Source organism: Octopus sinensis, linkage group LG2 (assembly GCF_006345805.1).
Source record: "Octopus sinensis linkage group LG2, ASM634580v1, whole genome shotgun sequence".
Lineage (NCBI taxonomy): Eukaryota > Metazoa > Mollusca > Cephalopoda > Octopoda > Octopodidae > Octopus > Octopus sinensis.
Window position 1 is genome coordinate 97,995,607 of NC_042998.1, and position 21,937 is coordinate 98,017,543.

The 21,937-nt window shown below is 36.0% G+C and overlaps 1 protein-coding gene across 1 annotated transcript in view; it reads left to right on the plus strand.

Moving 5' to 3' along the window:
• LOC115231982 overlaps positions 1 to 10,064 on the plus strand; it is a 40,390-nt gene extending 30,326 nt beyond the window's left edge. Inside the window, exon 2 of the mRNA XM_029801858.2 lies at positions 8,429 to 10,064. Coding sequence (XP_029657718.1) covers positions 8,429 to 9,094 — 666 coding nt within the window. The 3' untranslated portion in view covers positions 9,095 to 10,064. The remainder of the gene's footprint in view (positions 1 to 8,428) is intronic.
• Positions 10,065 to 21,937: the final 11,873 nt, after the last annotated feature.

Genomic DNA, 21,937 nt, shown 5'->3' on the forward strand with positions numbered 1-21,937 from the left:
CCTTTTTATTATGAGTGACAATGGCTTCTACCATATTGTGGATTCTTATTTCTTTGTCCTCGAGGTTATCCTTCCGACGGATTTCATTATAGATTGTCTTAGCTACATCATGTCTCAACGGTAGATAATGTGATGGCATTTTCGGACAACTGTATGTATGTATGTATGTATGTATGTATGTATGTAGGTAGGTAGGTAGGTAGGTATGCATGCATGCATGATGTATGTATGTATACAAAACTCAAGAATGACAATGTATGTACAGCGCCTGTCTAGTGACCTTTATTATTTTATAATTTTCCCATTAACATTTTGCTGAATCAGCCATTGATTCTTATGGTAGAAATTATATGCTGACAGGCTGGATTTGACATAACTATAAGCGATGGAGCTAATGAGCTTTAATTTCAAGGGAAATTGGTTTACCAATTTAGTATCTTCGCTCGCTGTAAGCGGTTAACTACCCTGTCAGTACATAGACTTGTGCTATGTTTGTAGCTATAAGGGTCTTTGACTCTTATTTCTAGCAATGTAGGTGCTACAGTGCACCCTCAGTCACTATTAGTGACAACTTAATTCTTCCTTCTTGGTTTTATATTGCGTCTAGCCACCTTTATTATGTTTTATATATATACATAGGGAAAGTGCCTTATATATATATATATAATATATATATATATATATATATATATATATATATATATAGGGAAAGTGCCAACCACGGAAATACCTCACTATTAAAAAATACATACCAAATTACAGAAAATACAGCAGACACAATTTTATATTATAAATGGTAGGTATAGTTGTGTATATGTGTACAGTACGTTAACTAACACATTTATCAGTAAAAACAGTATTCCGCATTCAGCTGGGTTCGTAATATTTGACGATACTGTGATACTTTTAAGTACATTACCAGCGGACACTACTTGGCTATCTACGCCAGGGCATAAAGTGATCGTAATATCAAGAATAAAAGTAACGTAGTGTGAGTTTTGGTCTCCCTGAGTAGTAGCCAAATTGGTTGCCCTTTTTCTTAAATGTAATATGCATTCCATTACAGCAAACACACGTATATAAAGTGGCCACCCTGTGCAATCCGCGTAACTGCATATTTCACGCTACGTCACTGAGTATCAACAAGATCATTTATGCTTTGTCTTGCTGGCAATGTTAAAATCATTGGAGAGTCTCTTCTATCAATATTCTTCTAGAACTTTCATTATGGGAAGATTCGATGTTCAGCTACACAAAGAAATGAAAGTGTTTTCACTTAACCGTTTGCCCTCTCAGTAAACTCCTTAATAAATGCTTCTCAACCAATAAGAGAATCTCTACATTAGTCAGGGCAACCAGTAAGACTTTCCAAATGGCATACCTAACGAAAAATTACTTCAAATTTTTATAGTAGTGCGATCCCCACCCGATCCTTTGATGCTGAGTCATGTCGCATGCAGCCCGCTCCTCGAAAAGGTTGCCCATGTCTGTTCCACATGCTCGCTTGACTTACTGGAAATAGCAGCTAAATTTCTTTCAAATCGAAGTGTACCGTTTTAAATAAAAGGTGATACATTAAATAGTGTAGTCATAGATACATTATGCATGAAAAAGAAAACTAGATGGTCATGTCACGAATATCTTTAATTCAGGGCCGGTCCTAATTGGCTGGGTCAGCTGAATTTTGGCGCCAAGCAGGCCATTTCCACCCATATACACACATGCTGAAAATTGCCCAATTTCCCAAACTAACGCCGGCAAAAACATAACCTCCTCCCATACTTATCTCGACCATCGTCATCTTCAAGACTGTTTCTGCTTTCACCACAATCACCTTCAAAACTACGATCGCCACAATCAGTTTCTTTACGCAGTTGAAAATCCATTATCTGATACTCATGAGACCGAGATTGTTGCAGATTTTTGGTTTTTCTAATTTTAGGGTGCTTTATTAAAAAAAGAATTACATCTACAAAACGGAACAGTTTGAGGATAGAAACCAGGTCTAAACACAATAGCTTATAGACATACTCTGAATGTAGTTCTATATAAACCTTTAATAATTTTTTTATACTTAAGGCCATCAGAAATGTTAAGATATCAGCCTCTACTCACGTTGTCATGCTTTGATTAAAAGGTTACAGCATAAATTAGATTACTTGGAAGTTTCGGCCGAAGTTGACTCAGGCCATGTTTAATTTAATAGCACCACCTGGAAGAGATACACAGCCAGCTCTGGAGAACCGTAGCCCATTCAAGCAAAGGGTTATTATTTTCAGAGACATATCTGGGTGTGGGTGGTTTATCTGGTATTTGTTGGGGGTAATCATCTAGGGATCATTTGAAGTGACTTTCCTCCTTTATGTGTGTCTGGCACGATGTTGAAGTGAGTAGGGCCAATTGAGGTGAAATAGTTCTGTCATAGTGTTGTGATACGACACGAACATTTCTGTAATGGACGTATAGCACGGAAGCCAAGCCTCGGACGAATTTTTGAACATGAGCAATGTTGATGGAATATTTTCCACATCATACAGATGATATAGAGCTCACAGCGGCGGTGGAGGGAGCAAAGCCTCAGCTTTTTGAGTCGATTCCAATAGCCAAAGCTTATGTCATCCTCTTTGCAGACCTCCGCCAAGCAGCTCATTTTAAGATAGATACGCGAGTAAAATTACTAATAGAGAAACGAAAATAAATTTTGGAAACAGCAACGCCACCATAGGTTACGTTGAAACGATGAACGTGTTTTCAAGGGAGATAATCAAAAACGTAACATTAATACTTCATGTAAAGTAAATATAACAAATGAAAAATCCTTCAAGAATCCATAAAAATTCCCTGATCTCTACCAAATTTTCATCATCTGTTCCTTGTGTCATTACCAACTTTTCCTGCAAGATTCATCAAATACCGTTCACAACTTTTTGAGTTATTTTGCACACAGATGGACAAACCAACGCCGATGAAAACATAACCTCCTTCCTTGGTGGAGGTAAATATTTTGACAAAGAGTAAAAACTATAACAAGCAGAAATAAAGCGTTTATTATAATGTATTAAATATAAGACTAAAATTGTTTATTTTATTTCTTATTTCCACGTTACCCTTTTGTATATGTAAGATCCCAAGGGCATGAACTCTGAGCGACTGTACGAGTTGCCGATACCTTCAGCTGATCTGGAGCAGATGTGTGTATTCTTATTTAAATCGACAATTTTGAAAACTCGGATCAGTGTTCAGAATCAATAAGCAATTTATTGATTATGTATGCCTATCCATGCACTTGCATGTGTGTTTTTGTAAAGGGGCGCGCTCGTGTGTGAATATATTGGCAAACAAACTTCTTAATTTTATCTCTGTTAATTTTTTTTCCGGAGAAGAGAAATTAGCCAAACGCTATTATTTCTCCTAGATACCCTCCTTGTTACCCCTTCCCCTCCAAGCAAAGAGATAATAATAAATGTGGAAAATAACACGGAGCTGAGACTACCTGGGAATGTTATCGAAATTCTGTTGCTCACTGCCCTCACTACCTAACAAAATATAACACTACAAGGTTATGCAGAGGACCGCAATAATTCAAACGGTGTGCTCATATGAAGGCGGCAACTCTTTGGAACTTTACACTTTCAGTCGAAGAATATTCCTTGTTTAGTAGAAAATTGAAAATCCAGGTAGATGTACATATGTAGTGGAACACGCCTATTGTCGAAAACGAAATTCTCAATATCATAACTGAGAGTGCTTTAGGTAGTGTATCAAACGAATGATGAAATGTTCGGGTTTACCGTTGATAAGAGATCAGATGTAGCGGGAGTAACATTGACTGAGGAAACACATAGTTAGCTCACTTACAGAAGGGAATTGCGTGTTATCAAAACACATCGTCTGAAAGAAAGAGGTGTTCTCCGATGATGAAAAACACTAGCAATCAGACATTCACGTTCGAATCTGACAGAACATATTAAGAATGAATAGATCTGTTATTCTACAAGAATGATCTTCATTGTATATTGCCAGTCTTCATCAAAATCTTCCCACTAGATCATGTTCTGCTGAGAGAATGTAAGCCAGTTTGTCTGTTGACAAAATTGCTAACAAAGTAATTTATATTTTTGTTGCTTACAGTTAGTGTCTCGATTAAAGCCTGTCAGGATGAAAATAAAATTTCAGATGAAATCCCAACTGATTACTATCTATCTAAGATGTTTCTCATTAGAACACCTGAAATAAATGAGATATTATGATTAATATTATAAAGCGATATGGCATATAGCATCATTTCCGAGACACCAATGTATGCTAATCTAAATTTCGATATTAAAATTAGATTTCATATCCTCTCTAGCATATATAATAATATTGACAACAGAATATAGGTTCTCCAGATCGACATGTAATTATCAAATATTTCCTGATTGTTGTTTAAACACAGATTAACCCTGATCGAGCAGATATATCGTCAAAAACATACATGCTGTGACCATCGCATCTTTATTTTCTCCGTACACCTGTATCCATGAACAAACTTTTCAATGTTTTCATCCTTTTTTAAGATGGTCGAGAGGGATTTACGGGAGATTTAGTTGTCAATTAATTTCTGAAATGTGCTGGCAATATTTATGAGAGAACTACCTAAAATCACATGGAATACTTAACTGGGAATGGTTGAAAGGTTGGTAAGCATCCACGACATACATGTTCATTCTCACTGCATAGTATTTTCGGAAAGTGTCTTTTGCTATAGCCTCGGTGCCACCAAACCAACTTGAGTAAATTTGTTTGCTGGAAACTGCACGCTAACCTCCATGTATGAGTTTGTACACACACACACACACACACACACACACACACACATCTATGTATATATATATATTATATATATATATATATATTATATATATATATATATATATAGAGAGAGAGAGAGAGAGAGAGAGAGAGAGAGAGAAGGAGAGAGTGGTGCAATCCAAAAAGATCTTGGTACAGGCAGTTAGTTATATAGATGTCCCAAAGCAGATAATACTTGATCAACAACGTTTATTCTTCAACGTGTGTTACATACTTCGTCCCATATCGAATTTAATGGAAATTTCGATGAGAAGACTGCAACTATACAGCACACGGTTTACTAATGGAAATAGCAAATTATGCAATTATAAATTGATAGTTGTAGGAAATGGAGAAGGTAAATACGTACTAAGTACGACATATGTTTCCAAGAAAAGTTGAACGGGTGTTACGTAACTTTTAGGTATAACATATTTATTGAGCCTGACTTTTTTCTGCCACCTTTACCTACGCTTTACAAATGATTGTCGCAATGAACTTGTAAACTGTAGGTAAAATACTTGAAGAAAAGTCAAGCTAAATATATGTGTTAACCTTTAAGTTATGTAACACATGTTCAGCTTTTCTTGGAAACATATGTAGGGATTTACCGTCCCCATTTCCTACACCTATACATACATACATACATACATACATACATACATACATACATACATACATACATACATACATACATAAGATGTGACAGAATAAGTTTGTTGAAGAAAAATGCTTTGGTACTTAATTCTATCTTATTAACTTTAATTTTTGCGCAAATTGGTTTTGCTTTTCGTCCTTTGCAAAATCGATCAAATTTTCATCATCTGTTAAATCATCAATCAGGTTAAATACTAGGGTTGTTACAAACGACTGAAGACACTCAGCGATAGTGACCGAGCCTGGCCGACGCCAAAAACTGAAGTAAGAAAAAAGAATTTAAAAAGAACGTGATTCCTAACATAGTCACAAGGCTGATTATTATTAGCAGTAGAAGCATTAGACAGATGGCATAATACAAAAATATATCAAGGATTAAAGATATTCATTAAGCAAAGGTTGTTGTTGTTGTTGTTATTGTCGCCGTCGTCCAGCAAATCTTATGATCAAATATTTTTTTTTACTAGACATGGTGTATCAAAGATTACATTATTCAATGAATCATTGCTTCTTTTAAAAAAAGTGGGCAAAGATTTTAATGCAGGTGAAATTGGAAATTATAAAGTACCTTTCTAGAGGGATGACTGGTGAAAATGCAAGAGCATTAGGTGAGATACCTTGCATTGTATGTCCCGGTTGTTTACGTTCTGAGTACAAATTCTGCTGTGGCCTTCTTGAGTGGAAAGCTTAATCATTTGCCCTGTTTAATCCCACTAATTAGTACCTAGTTCCCTTTAGTGAAGTTCACTCTGTTACAAACAATCAGGTTAGGTCTCCGGTTTAAGGATACCTTTCTCCTGTCCTCCCACTAATCTCAAAATTCAAGAAAAGTTTACATGTGTTGCTATTCTTCCTGACTAAATGGTAAAAAAAAAAATACCACCTGCAGTCGCTGACCATAATAATGGTAAATCCTATAACCCTTATGGATCCTGGAGATACTGAGTAATTTATTAGTAAGGTTTACTGTTAGGTAACGAAATATTTGTCATTTCAGTTCTATTCTTACTTAGTAGCCATAGCCTTAGATAAATATAGTAACAGGATAAATTACTAGGCTTTAAAAAGTACTGGGGTCGATTCTTTCGACTAAAATTCTTCAAGGTGGTACCCAGCATGGTTACAGTCTAATGACTGAAACAAGCTAAAGATATATATATATATATAACAATTTTTTGCGTAATAAGATAAAAAAACCAGGGCTGTATATATATTAGAGCATTTATAGATAGAAGGTCTTACAGCTGTTTCTAGGATATTAATTAATAATATCCCTTCATCGGAGACGGTGTGAGAGGAAAATTAAGTCATAGTTAGTTTCGATGTGATACAAAATAGAGAGCGAGGTGGATGAAAGAAAATAGATGTAAGATATATTTGGATATTGAATTTGTAAATCCGTTTTATTGGCATAATGGTATATATGCAATATTCCAATATTCTTTGAGTAAAATCCAAAAGTCCAACAGAGTTTAATATGAGCATTACCTGACACCTTTGGGTCTCAATGACACCATTATCTCTTATATATATATATATATATATGTGTGTGTGTGTGTGTGTGTGTGTGTGTGTGTGTGTATGTGTGTGTGTGTGTGTGTGTGTGTGTGTGTGTGTGTGTGGTGTGTGTGTGTGTGTGTATATACACTCACGAGGGCGGCGAGCTGAAAAGTTCATGGTTTTGTCTTAAAGAAAATATAGGAGGATCAATTAATTATGATTTTATTGAACATATTTCCCTCTGAGATTCACACACTTATTGCTGTGGACCTTCAGTTTGTCTAAGCCCTGTAAAAGAGCTCGGAAGGTTGAGCATCCAACCAGGTATTTTGCGATACCTTTAAAGCCATAAACTTTTCAGTATCCCCTCATAAATACATATGTATGTATGTATGCATGCATGCATGCATGTATGTATGTATGTAAGTATGTATGTATGTATATCGACATTTACAAAATTATCAACACGTTTCCTAAATATTTACCAGAATGTTGGGTTCCGAATCTGAAGTGTATTTAAGAAAGGAGCCGGTCATTCTATAAATATCGATTTCATGAAATAAGAACTCTTTCACTCAACAATATTGAATACATTCTATTCCGTCTGTAGGCGCATGGGATGTAGAACAGTTTTTTTTTTACTTCATTTTTCTGAGAAGACAAGCTGTGAAAATTAAGGAAAATCATTTCTGCAGGAATGTGAGACTGCGTTACAGCGTTGGTTTTCCAGAAGCCTACCTATTCCTCTATTACAGTTGCCGTTTTAGATTGAAATATTGATTTCAAATTTTGGCACAAAGTCAACAATTTCGGTGGCTGGGTAAGTCGATTACATTAACCCCACTGCTTAACTGGTATTTATTTTATCGACTCCGAAAGGATGAAAGACAAAGTCGGCTGCGACGGAATTTGAACTCAGAACGTAAAGACGAACGAAATGCCACGAAGCATTTCGCCAGGCATGCTAACGTTTCTGCTAGCTCACCAGTTTTTTTCTTTTTTGAAATGCTGAGTTCAAATTTTTGGCTCAAAGCCAGTAATTTCGGGGGAGGGATAAGTCGATAACATCAACCCCAGAATTCAAATTTTATCAACTCCGAAAGGATGAAAGGTAAAGTTAACATCGGCGGAATTTGAACACAGAACGTAAAGACGGTCGAAATGTCGCTAATCATTTTGCCCGACGTGCTAACGATTCCACCAGTTCGCCACCATTTTTTAAAATTGAAATATTGAAAACAGAAAATAATTTTTGAAATTGCATACCATTAATTATTTTTCAATACTCTCGAGAATGACAAACAAAGAACTTGGTTCCTCGCCCTCATTAAATGTCTAGCTTTGTACATGAATAATTATTCAATTTTTTAACAACAGCCACATAAAATATTGTCTTTACATTCTGTACATCTTGCTTTTATTCTTTTTTTTTTTTTAGATGGCTGCTAAATATAGTCTTGTTGGTGGTACATTAATCAATATCCTTATTCTGAGCTTTACAATTCAGCTTGTATTCGTCGGAGTTTCGGAAAGCAGACAAGGCTGCCCAGCCAATTCAGTGAAAGAAGTCATATGTTCGTCGTGTTTCAAGCTGCCAGAAACTTTGCAACCACTTGTATCAAAGTGTTGCATCCAACCTGAAGCACTCATGCTTTGTGAAAAATGTCTGAGAGACAACGATCATTGTCAAGGGGAAGTGATGGAGCTCTTGAAACTCTACATACGAAGTGGTAATGTTGTACTTAATCGAAACAACGGCTTAGCTGTCTCACCAGAGAGTGCGTTTGCCAATCGTTACCGATACCTGTTAATGAAGAGAGACTACGAGCCTACAACATCAACAATGTCGGCAGATTACGAAAGGTCTTTACTACCGGAATTTCTAAGACAGTATAAAGCATTCCAGTTAGAAAGGCGATTAGACAAGTTGGTCTCTAAAAGAGAAGCTGAACAAATGGTTGCGGCTCCAGCTGTTGATGAAAGGAAACGATCGGGAAGAGTATTCACGAGCAGATTTCGAAATCGTTACAGTGGTTATTTGTCTCCAACAGTAACAAGACTGGAACCATCTGGAAAAATTCATTTGTCAGATCTTGAAAAATAGATGTTACTACACTTTGAAATCTACCATCTTAAAGTCTAAAATGGTTTCTCATTCGTCAAGATATTTCAAAGTCACAATTGTTTCAAACAAATTAAGATGTGCTCTCTCTCCCACCCTCTCTCTCTCTCTCTCTCTCTCTCTCTCTCTCTCTCTCTCTCTCTCTCTCTCTCTCTCTGAACATATATATATATATATATATATATATATATATATATATAGTCTAAAGATAGCTTAATGCTTCAGATTCATTCAGTCGTTTATTCATATTTATTATCTATTAATAATACTACCGACAGATTCTACGAATGGATTTATTCGGTCTCTCTTTCACGAGAAATTTCTCCTTACTTATAACATCTATAATTTTATGATTACTTCTATTGCAACAACTCATTCAGTAGACGACTGTTATCAGTTAATTCAACATTCAGCTGGATTTACCAATGAAAAGATATTTATTATTTCGGTAAAATAAATATCAGAATCTATTCAGTTAACTCTAGCCTTTCCCCATGATCAATAGACCCTCCATATAATGAGAAAAAAATATTCAATATTTATTATGTTCATAATTTCCATCAAGAAACCATGAAACAGTGATTACTTTTTTGCTAAGTTGAATAACAGACGGAAATGGTCGACGAAAATGTCTTCTCAGCTACACATATGGACACACTGCATTACACTTAGTTAATTTAGTTAGAACACTTTTTAAAAACAGACAGTCATTGCCATCTTGATATAAACGGATTCTTTCTTTATCTTTTTCATATTCCGGTTCCAGTTGACACTGTGCTGATTATTTATTTACAAATTTATGTATTTTCAAATGAAAATAACGATACGATCAATGGCCAAAAATATAATTATAAAAATAAAACAATGGCATCATTATTTATCGTTTTTACTTATCTGTAATATCAAATGAAATAAAGTATTCCAGTCTTAATGAACTGGATATTGTTTGTGATCCATGAATTTGCTTCTCACCATCCACTCTATGGGCTACTCGGCGATGTACGTGCTGAAAACCGTATTCATTTCAATGTTTAATATTATTTGTTTCCAACAGGGACCTTCTCAATTTGTTTATGTCGAAGGAATATATGTATTAGCACATCTCCGGGAAATAGCGTGTAATGTTAAAATAGCAGGGTTGAACACGACCAAGGGAAATGCTTTGTTTCGTCTGTAATTCACCTGAGTTTTTGTTACTGTTGCTGCTGTAGTTGCTGCCGCTTGTCATACGTAATGGAAAAGAATGCAGATGAAAAAAAATCTATTTCTGATTATTACAGTTTCGGGATTTCAAAAATTTAAAATAACGATGAGAGGTTCATCCCGTTGAAGTATCTGTTTAATTAACTAATAGAAATTACCATCGTCAACATTTTCTGTTTTTTGAACATCGTGTTTAAAAAAATTGCTCTTCTTAAGGGCCATACTAAAGATTTAAAATCATAGATTATTTTGAACAGCACCAGAAATAGATGAGACTTCGATGTCACTATTGGTTGCTAAATAATTCAAGTGCCTTGATCTGCAACCATTATAAATTGTTTTCATATGAGTTTTATAATCATTAGAATTTTCAGAAGTGTTAGTTAAGATGTGTTTCAACTCCAACAATTTCAATAAGTTACCTTGTTTGTAACACCTCTGTTAATGAGTTAGTGAACTGCGCTTCTGATCTTTTGATCATTCTTCTTTCTACTTTAATATACACAAATTTTAAGAAAGACAGGCCAAGTAATTAAATGGTAATGTCAGTGAGAGTGAAATTTAATGTTCTCACAGTGTTTATCAAATCGATTTTGAATTGGTTGTTTATCATTGACCTCTCCATTTCTCAGTTCTAAAAGGTTTATCCATTTGTAAATTTATTATAACAATTCTTAAATAGATACCATTTTACTGGCGACTGGAAAGATTTTCATCTTACAGGTTTGTAAAGTTGAACTTCACAAACGTGTAAGATGTTAACATTTTATAGGAATTTAACATATCCACTCAATAGACTTCTTTCAAACATAAAAAAAAAACACTAGGGCATTTCAGACCCATTTTACTGCAAAATATCGATGGGAGGATCATGTATGGAATTATTGCCAGGCGAATCATAATATTCGTACAGCATACCGGATATGTTAATGAAACAATCCAGAAGGTAAGGATCTCTGGAATCCCTGGATACATAGAACATACATTTGCCATCTGGGAAGCTATCATCAACTAAAGAAAAAACTGTACATTGTATGGCTAGATCTTGCCAACGCATATGGATCTATTCCACACGCACTGATTCAAGCAGCTATGGACTTCTTTTGGATTCCAGATGTTCAACGAATGTTGATGCGTTACTACGATAAATTGAGGATGGGATTTACAGCAGGAAGGTTCACAACGCAGTGGCAACGGCAAGAAGTAGGTATTGCAGCTGGATGCACGATATCACTCATATTATCTGTGCTAGTCATGGAGATGTTACTAAGATCAACAAACTGTGAGAAATCTGTTACAAAGACACCATTAAGGACTTTTATGGAGGACATTACTGTATTGTCAGAATGTAGAAAAGCAGCAGATGAAGCGTTAGAGCGGTTGGGCGAAATGATAGGATGGGCAAGAATGAAATTCAAAGCTAAGAAATCTCGAAGTGTGGCATTCGTGAAGGGAGTCCAAAAAGAAGTGAAGTTCAAGATAAGAGGTGAATATATACTAACGGTGAAAGAACAACAAATAAAAAGTCTCGGCAGAGATTTATTAAATGATAAGAAGCAAAGCAAAGAAACACGATTTAGTGGAACAGGGACTAAAGGCAATTGACAGAACAACATTACCGGGGAAATTCAAATGCTGGATACTGTAATTTGGACTGCACCCAAGGATAATGTGGCCATTGCAAATGTATGAAATAGTCTCGAGTAGAGTAGAAAGAATGGAACAAAGATGTAATGTGTTTATCAGGAAATAGCTCTTCCTAAACCACTGAATACAACTGCACTATATGGAAAAACTTATGCTGCAACAACTGATAATATCAATCGTCGAAGAATATAAAGCAGGCAAGCGAGGACAGTAATGATGCTAAGGTATTCGAAAGATCAGAACATCCGAGAAAATCCCACAAAGGTACGAACAGGGAGGAAATGGAAAGCGGAAGAAGCAGTAAACAGCGCGATCGGAAAGCTAAGGCATGCCGATATAGTCGGAGCAACGCAAGAAGCAAGAGCCGGTCTAGGGTTGAATACTTTCAAACCATTTTGCCTGAGCAGTGTAAAAGTGATGAAAGAGGCAGTGGTACACGAAGTAAGAAAAGAGAAAAAAGAAAGGCGAAATGTACATTTGGTGCAATTTAGTCGACACGGACAGTACCTGAGATGGGAGGAATGTGGTCAATCGGCGAATCTCATGGAAGGAACTTTGGACTTGGGAACAAGCAAGACCATCCTTCCTGATCAAGACTAGCTTCGACGTTTTGACTTCACCGGCCCATTTAGTCCGGTGGAACATACAAACGACTGATGAATGTAGATGCAGAGAGAAAGCGACGGTGAGACATGTTCTGTCAAACTAAAGACTAGGACTAGACAGATATACCTGGCGTCACAATCAAGTCCTCGGTGTCATAAGCGCAGTACTCAAGGAGAAAAATCGAGGGATATAATAGGGGAGAGTACCCAAAAATGGAAAAGCGCGGAAGGATATACTTCCAGAAGGAGGGAAAAGGACATAAGACCAGGCCTTCAAAAATAGTATACGAGATAGACAAAAGATGGAAGGGATACTTGGAGCTGGTTGCAGATTTGGAAAGACATAATATTTCCACTCATAAAAACAGCAAAAAGACTGGACTTAATCCTATGGAATACAGAACAAAAAATTAGAATTTTGCTAGAGCTGACAGTGCCAAGGGAAGAGAACATCGCTGATGCAGAACAACAGAAGGAGAGGCGGTATTAAAGATTAATTGAAGAGTGCTAGGAACAGGGGTGGATTGTCGAGTATTACCACCTGGCAGTGGGGGCTAGAGGATTTATTGAAAAGAAAATGGGGCATTTTCGAGCTCAGAGCTGAGAAAAGTAAAGTAATAAGGAGGATACAAGAGGCAGTCGAAAAAGCCAGCTTCTATACATGGCTGGACGAGAAGACCCGAAATAGCTTGAAAGCCATAAAATGCCAACTGGGAAATAGCGACGCTAGGTGAGGCTGGCTAGCACTCAAACAGCGTTGCGTGCCCCCCTCCCCAATAGTACCAAGGCTTGTACCACCAGACAACTAGTCGGCTCTGACTGCTGGAGCTGAAACTAACACGATTCTGTTGGAAGATACGTCTAGAGAGGGCGCGGGCCAAAACTACGCGCCCTTTCCCTCCATTGGTCAGTTGAAGCTTAGTTTGTCACGTGACAGCTGGTGCTGGCTGCTGGTGTCTACCAGCTAGTATTTAAAGGGAAATTAGGCAGGGTGCTCATTCGCCTGCTGACATTTGTTGATGCTGCATCGAAGAAACCAAAGAATAAAAGGCGAAAGAAAAAAGAAAAAAACGCACTCAACACCAGAGCTGAAGATACCTCCGAAAGTGGAGGCTCCGCCACGTCGAAAACGGTAGAGGAGTAGGGGCTGAAACTGGACGTGGTTCCTCCTGATGATATCCTTAGCCACTGGATCCTATAAAAGAGCTGTTGAGGTAGTGAACCACGAAACGTTGTAGGAATTCCTCCCGTAATAAGACAATCTGTAATTATATTAAAATTAAGAAAACTACAAAATTACGCAAGATACTTGTTAACCCTGAATTTAAAAAGATCACGTTCATGCTTTGAAGGAAAACAATGAAAGTAAAGTTTATTACCCAATGTGGTTGTTCTAGAAAAAAAAGCTCCATGCTGCGTGTTCATGAGGTATTCAAGAAGCATGAAAGCGAGTCACTAAATCTAAATCTGCTAAGGAATTTCTCAACTGGTAAGAGCAAGAAATAAACTCCCTCCATATGAGTAATATTTGAAAAGAGCCTAATTTGTATCATTCAACCGGGAAAGAATGGAATCCCTCCCAATCTAATTTTAAGCATCTGAACACTATCTGATAGGTTAGCATATCAGAAGATTCTTCGCTCTATACTCCAATACGACAACCAAACAGTCATCTGATCTACAAAATGGAAATGACTCAGCTACAACACAGTAAAGATATTTAGTCAGGAAAAGATAAATCAGGTCAAGATTATGATTACTGACATCCAGAACATGAGTTTGAGAATTAATAGTTTCAGTTAGTTCATACACCACAGAGAAATCATATCAATGTTTGCCATCAATATCTATTTGGTTGGAATATAGCCAGCCTTTAAACACGCAGATATCGGTAGATGGATAATCCACAAAAATGTTATCAATTTCTATTTAATAAACGTATATGCAACATATTAACCTCAAATGATAATTGTCAATTTCTGAAGGCATTAAGTGATGAAATATAACTTGATTTTTGTAGATTATATCAATCTTTAACTATCCTCCGAAACAAATCTGTTGTTCTCTCGGTCGAAAAGCAGATTTTAAATTGTTATGCGTGTGACCTCGGTCACTTTTTTTTTGGTCTTCAAAGATATTGTAATTTGGTCTTTAAAGATGTTGTAAGCCAATTCCTGCCAGTGGAATGAAACGTAATGTATAATTAGATAAGTTCACTAAAGTCATTCATCTGTTAATCAACGTTTGGGCATTTAAGGAGCAATCACACAATTAGAATTCATAAAAACGTCACAATTAAACATCTGAATAACATACTTTAACACCAGTTACAATAATATGGTTTTCATAAGCGCTACCACTACGAATAAAAATTCCCATTGCGATCTGTTTTCAAATCAACATGCTACTTTCGTCACATAATGTGTTCGTTACACCTATATTCAATCGCCTCATAAGAACTAAATGAGAACTGTTTGGTCTCCAGTGTTCCAACCTTAAAAGACATTTCAATGAATAAATTTGTAACACCAAACAACTGAGAGTTACAATCACAATGAGTCCTTTGTTGGAAGGTTTTAAGATACTACATTGTCAAAATTATTGATATTATATACTAAGTTAGCACCCTCTCCACGAAACTTCAGATCTTGTGCCTATAGCAGAAAGGATATCACATAATGAATTAATGAATCAACTAAGATATTCTGTTTTCACTGATTACTTTCTATATAATTATGGCAACTGCGAGAAGAAAATTCTAACGCGTAATTTACGAACACTTTAAATTATTAAATATAGCCAAATGTATGCAAAAAGTTTATATTTACATAAACCAAAACGGCTAAAAGCTAATAATGAATTAAATTATGATAGTGTCAAAAGTCTTATTCAAAAATAGACTGTTTCTAATAAGATGAGTGGCAGTGTAGAAATTCCTTGTTGGCACGTTGTGGTATAAGTTATGTTCTTAAGGTGTAAACTAAAATCGAAATTGAAAAACTGTACTACTCTACGATGTGTTTTACAAAATTAGCTTTAATATTTCAAGACCTATTACAACTGAAAACGAAGACAACTTAACAGTAACATTAAAAAACACACATACCAGATCTCCACGAAGGTGGATGCTCCCTGGACTTGTCTTTGTAAAATATTTTTTACTCCAGAATTAAAAGCACACTAGACACATTTAAATCAATCGCCTATTTTGCTCTAGTCTAATCACACCGCAACAGAAAAGTATATTCAATGAAAAGGTACTAATTTGTGATTGAGCACCGAATCCCTTACAAATGTAATTCAATTGTTCAGTTTATAGGGAATGATTGGCCAATGGAAATTCAGAACCATGCAACAATCAACCAATATGTTTATACATGCTTTCTGTTAGTTAGACACAAGCCCTTACATTTTACGTTCGTGTTTTGGTCCTCTCCGAACTTTCATTCTTTTTCTGCCTGCAGAACTACCGCCACCCTGCGTCATTTGGATACTCTGTCCTCCACTGTTACATGTGATAACCTTGTGTTTTCACATGGCTGAAAGAGTCACCTCTTAGGTAGTCAACCACATGACCTGAAGCTTCGGAAGCCTTAACGAAACGTCAGAAGTACATAGCTATTATAATATATTATCATACTTATTTCCTCAGTAACAGTGTCAGTCACATGAAAAGTTTTTCTTATTGAAGTATTTCTACGCCCGTCTCATAATGCTGACGTTAGAACACAACCATAAACTTTAGAGTGTGCTGCGGTCGTCGGTGGTCAGCTGACGGATTAGTTTCAAGTACTTCAGGTCTAAGACAAAGTTTTTCACTTTTCCTCACCATTTTCATTGCCATCCAAGAATTTATCATGAAAGATCGGAAGAAAATCTAACACTCACTGATTTGATAGATACTAGATATATACCAATGACACCACCCTAATATCTTTACCTTTGACAAATTGTATAATAAGATAGATGAGACATGTAAAAGAAACATAATTGGCACAAAGTACCAGTTCACTTAGTAAGCAAATGATCAGATTGGGTGGCTCCAAAGTGGAACGTCACAGACCATGTTTCTCAGCAATACTGTACTGAATGGTTCAGAGTACGTAGAGAGACAGGTCTCGCTAGCATCTGCAGCGTTTGAAGGACTAAGAAATGTGATCTAGAATAGGTAAGATATTAGCGAGGATAAAAATAAATAGTTAGGCTGTACAATTCCGTTATTTTCCTAATTGGAACCCATATCTTAGAAAAGTTTATCCTTATATTTTAAGGAGTAAAATATAAGATATGATGATGTCCATACTGTCTTGATAGGCAATAACTACGCAAGTGAAAGGAAATAACTTCAATAAAGTATTAGAAAACGTGGTAGAAGGGGCTTGCTAAGAGCTAACCTCTTGCTAAACATAGAATACACTACAGGCATAGTAGGAAAACTTGATATATTTACTCTGTTACCATGCTGAATTTCTTTGTTTCTATGTATTCAAATGACAAAATATGCATCTAGATATACAAATGAATAAAATAAAGTGCAGAAGTGTGAGAGTTGGAATGCCTTTGATTAAGATAGAAGTGAATGATTTGAAGGAGATTTAGCAGCTGTTTCTGGCAAGTCAACCAAACGTGCATTAGTTACCTTGTCAGTACATTGTGAAATAAGTTGTGTCCTTCATATTTTTTGTCACCTGAACAACATGTACAATACATACATATATACGAGGGGCGTTCAATAAGTAATGCCCCTGACCCACTTGCAGTTGTTTGATCTAGCTGAAATTTTGCATGTGCACTTATTTATACCTCTATAGATTAAGTGGCAAATTACAGCTCTGAACTAATTGTGGTTTCTGATTTACAGGTGTTTGAACTGAGTCAAGTGTGAAATGGAGCCTGTTGAGTGTCGAGCAGTGATCTGGTTTTTGTATTTGAAAGGACGCACACCACGGGAGACTTTTGATGAAATGAAAGTAACTTATGGTGATGATGCCCCATCATATGACCTTGTAAAACGCTGGCATTGTGAATTCAAACATAGTCAGAACTCTATGGAAACAGCTCCCAGATCTGGTCGCCCCCATCTGCCGTTGATGAGACGTCTGTCCGTCAAGTTGAGGCTGCCATTTTGGAAGGTCAACGCATAACTATTCGCCAAATAGCCCATAAGGTCAAGATTAGTACCGGGTCTGTGGAAACTATCATTCATGACCGTTTGCATATGCAAAAGGTGTCTGCCAGATGGATTTCCAGGTTGCTCATACCTTTCCAGAAGCAAGAATGCGTTGAGTGCTCGAGGATGAATTTGGAGATGCGCCAAGAAGATGAGTCAAAATTTTTCAAAAGACTGATCACACAGGATAAAACCAGTCAATGCAGTGAAAGCATCGTGACTCACCTCCTCCAAAGAAGGCAAGGGTGCAGCCCTCTGCTGACAAGGTTATGCTCACAGTCTTCTGGGACCAGGACGGAGTAGTGATGACAGATTTCCTGGCAAAGGGTACCACAATTACAGGAGCCTATTATGCTTCACTTTTGAGGAAATTAAGAGAAGTTATCAAAATCAAGAGGCGGGGCAAGATCAGCAAAGGTATCCTCCTCCTGCAGGACAACGCTCCAGTCCACAACTCGCGTGTTGCCAGATCAGAAGCACAGGCATGCAGCTATGAACTCCTCCCCTTGCACCCTCTGATTTTCACCTCTTCCCAGCCATGAAGTTGATTTTGAAAGGAAAGCGTTTCCCAGATGATGCAGCCTTGATTTTTGAAGTCACGTCGTGGTTGGAGGACCAAGCTGGGGTCTTCTACAAAAACGGTCTCCAGAGCTGTATCAAACGATGGGTGAAATGCATAACTCTGGGTAGTTCGTATGTTGGAAAAGACTAATAACTGTGCCAAGTGTCGTTGCTCTACTGCTATGGGAAGTGGGTCAGGGGCATTACTTATTGAACGCCCCTCGTATACATACATATATTTATATATATATATATATATACACATATATATATAGTAGGTAAGTTGGGATAAGTAATCCTGTCATTTACTTTGAGAAGCACTTCAATGCACAGCAGCTATCTTAAAATTGCAAGGGGTATGTCTGCTTATGAAATTTTCATGTGAAATAAACAGGTCAGCAAATCAGGCTTGTCTCTGACCAATTCCATTAATAGCAGTGTAGTACAGCAAGAGATCTGCTTAGCACTTAGAGACTTCTATCATCAAGGTTGAATGCAAATAAATGTCACTTTTTTTTTCTTGTCATTTCTACATAAAATTATAAATCTTAGTACCACCCACTAACACCAATGATGAATGTCTTGCATTTAAGCAAAATAACAAATTGTTTGTACATATTGTTTTCAAAGAAGTTCTGAAGAAACATTTTCCATGAATACTATGGAAATAAAATGCATAGCATTCATTAATAAATATGATGCAAAGATAGTCACCATGGTATTGTTGAAACAATTGTCAACTACAAAATAAAAATGACATCACAACTCCAATATACACCATCATCATCATCATTTAGCAGCTGCTCTTCATGCTGGCATGGGTGAGACAGTTTGACTGAAACTGGTAAGCTGGAGGGCTACACAAGGTTCCAATCTGATTTGGTATGGTCTCTATGGCTGGATGCCCTTCCTAATGCCAACCACTCCAAGAGTGTTTTTTATGTGCCATCAGCATGGGTGCCAGTTACACGACACCAGCATCGGCCACAACTGAGATTTCACTTGGCTTGACAGGTCTTCTCAAGCATGGCATATCGCCAAAGGTTGCAGTCACTTATCATTGCCCCTGTGAGACCCAATGTTCAAAGGGTGTTTTGTATGTGTCACTAACACAGGTGCCAGTTCTGGCATTGGCCATGACTACAATCTCACTTGGCTTGACAGGTCTTCTCAAGCATGGCATGTTGCTGAACGTCTCAGTCACTTGTCATTGCCTCCATATTATATATAGGTGCAGGAGTGACTGTGTGGTAAGAAGCTTGCTTCCCAACCACATGGTTCCGGGTTCAGTCCCACTGTGTGGCACCTTGGGCAAGTGTCTTCTACCATAGCCTTGAGTGGATTTGGTAGACAGAAACTGGAAGAAGCCCGTCATATATATGTGTGTGTGTGTGTGTGTGTGTGTGTGTGTGTGTGTGTGTGTGTGTGTGTGTGTGGTGTGTGTGTGTGTGTGTGTGTGTGTGTGTCTCTCCCTACCATCACTTGACAACCGATGTTGGTGCATTTACATCCCCATAACTTAGCGGTTCGGCAAAAATGACTGATAAACATATATTAGTTCATCTATGGCGCATGGAGTACGACAAAACTTTTGTCTATGACTTTGTCAATGATGCTTCTAAACAGAAAAAATATTTTAGTCAACTTAAATGAAAGATAAAAGTTTTGCTTTTATCATTTCTTTATAGCTTATGGATTCCATCCTCACATTCCAATGAGAAGTAGCAGCCAAATGAAAAAATGTATTTTGAAATTTTATAGCTAAAATGAAATTAAGTTTCAATTCTATAATAGATATTCTACAAGCAACACATATTACATTTGATTTGATTTAGTAAACATGTTATTTAAGAGACTTCCATTAGCAAGTGTCTAATTACTTTTCAAACTATAAAGAAGTTCACTTTACATTCACTAAATATTTTGGATATAACCTAATAGTCAGAGTGTTGGGCTTATTTACATCTAGTCATTGGTTCAATTCCAGGAATGGGCAGAATATCTCCTTGAGTAAGGTAATTCATTTTATGTTGCTCCAGTCTACTAAGCCGAAAATGAGCAATCAGTCCAGTGTCAATGCAGCCTTCTCTCTCTATCATATATCCTCAATGTAAAGCTGAGCCAAGGGTGAAAGAGCTGAAATGATGTCTATATCTTTTGTGACTACACTGGCACCTAAAACAATTAGCAAAAGTTTTTATCATTGATAACTGCACTTTAATACTTGTACCAAATCTAAAAACAGGAGACAAAAAAAATAAAAAGATAGACAGAATGACAAACAGACGTAAAACAGAGTATATAGTAAAAGAGAAACAAACCAGAAGATGAAGTGTTATTTTATTCATCAGCCCAATAAGATCCATGAAATGAATGCACAGAAGCATTAACAAATGTTACATTGAAAACATAAAAATAGAAATAAGCAGGATACACTCTCACTTCTCGTGTATAATTAGATTTACAAACACATACAACCTTCCACTTAGTCCTCTTTCTCTCATATGTATATATATATATATATACACACATACATATATACACATATATATATATACATAAATATATATATACATATATTATAAATATATTATAAACATTATATTATATTATATATACATACATGCATGCATGCACGCAAACACAAATATACAAATATTCACACATACATACATACACACACGTACATATATTTATGTACATATATATGTGTATGCATTATAATTAAATATATATGTAGTAATACAAGAGAACACATTTCCATGGTAGACAGAAACCATCATTCATGGATCTCACTGATATGAACCAGAGCTCCATGTCCGAAATCATTGCTTACGTACTTCCATGGTAGAAAATTACATTAAATAAAAATGTCACAAAATAAATACATGACTTTTATTAAAAAATATTCTGATCCTCTCTTCAATTTTTTTTTTTCACTTTTTTTCTTTGCTTTTTGGCAAAAATGAAGGAATAATTTGCAAATCATCTTTAGCAAATAAATTATAATTATTATCCAATAAGTATATAATGTCAGCATATGTGGGCAAAATTAGATTGGTAATTAGAAATAATTAACATCCTCATTACGAGTATTCATTGGAGATGAGGATGGTTAGCATGCTAATAAGTAGAGTAAATGATACCCAACTATCACTTGCTTCTCCTACTTACTCATTTATTTTTGTATTAATTTTTAAATATCCACCAATTTTCAATTAAATTTTTCTTTAATAAATTTTTTCAAGAAACCAAAAAAAAAAAAAAGAAAGAAAGTAAAAGAGACTTTTTTTTAGACGTGGTTAAGTTGTCAAATAAATTTTAGCAAAATAAAGGATAAAATAAGAACTATTTCATCAAATATTTACAAATGTATAAATACAGAAGCAGCTCCTTCCATAGGCAGGAGAGAGTTCAGGCTTAAATATTTATACACATATACATATAAACATACATATTCAAATAAATAAAGAAAATGTATATAACTAAATAATAAATGAAGTATATCACATATATATATATATATATATCTAATACAGCTTTTTTCTTCTCTTTTGTTAGCAATATATTGTTTAGCAATTAGCAAAATGATAAAAGCAAGCAAGTAAAAGAAAAACAAAATAAATGAGTTATTACATT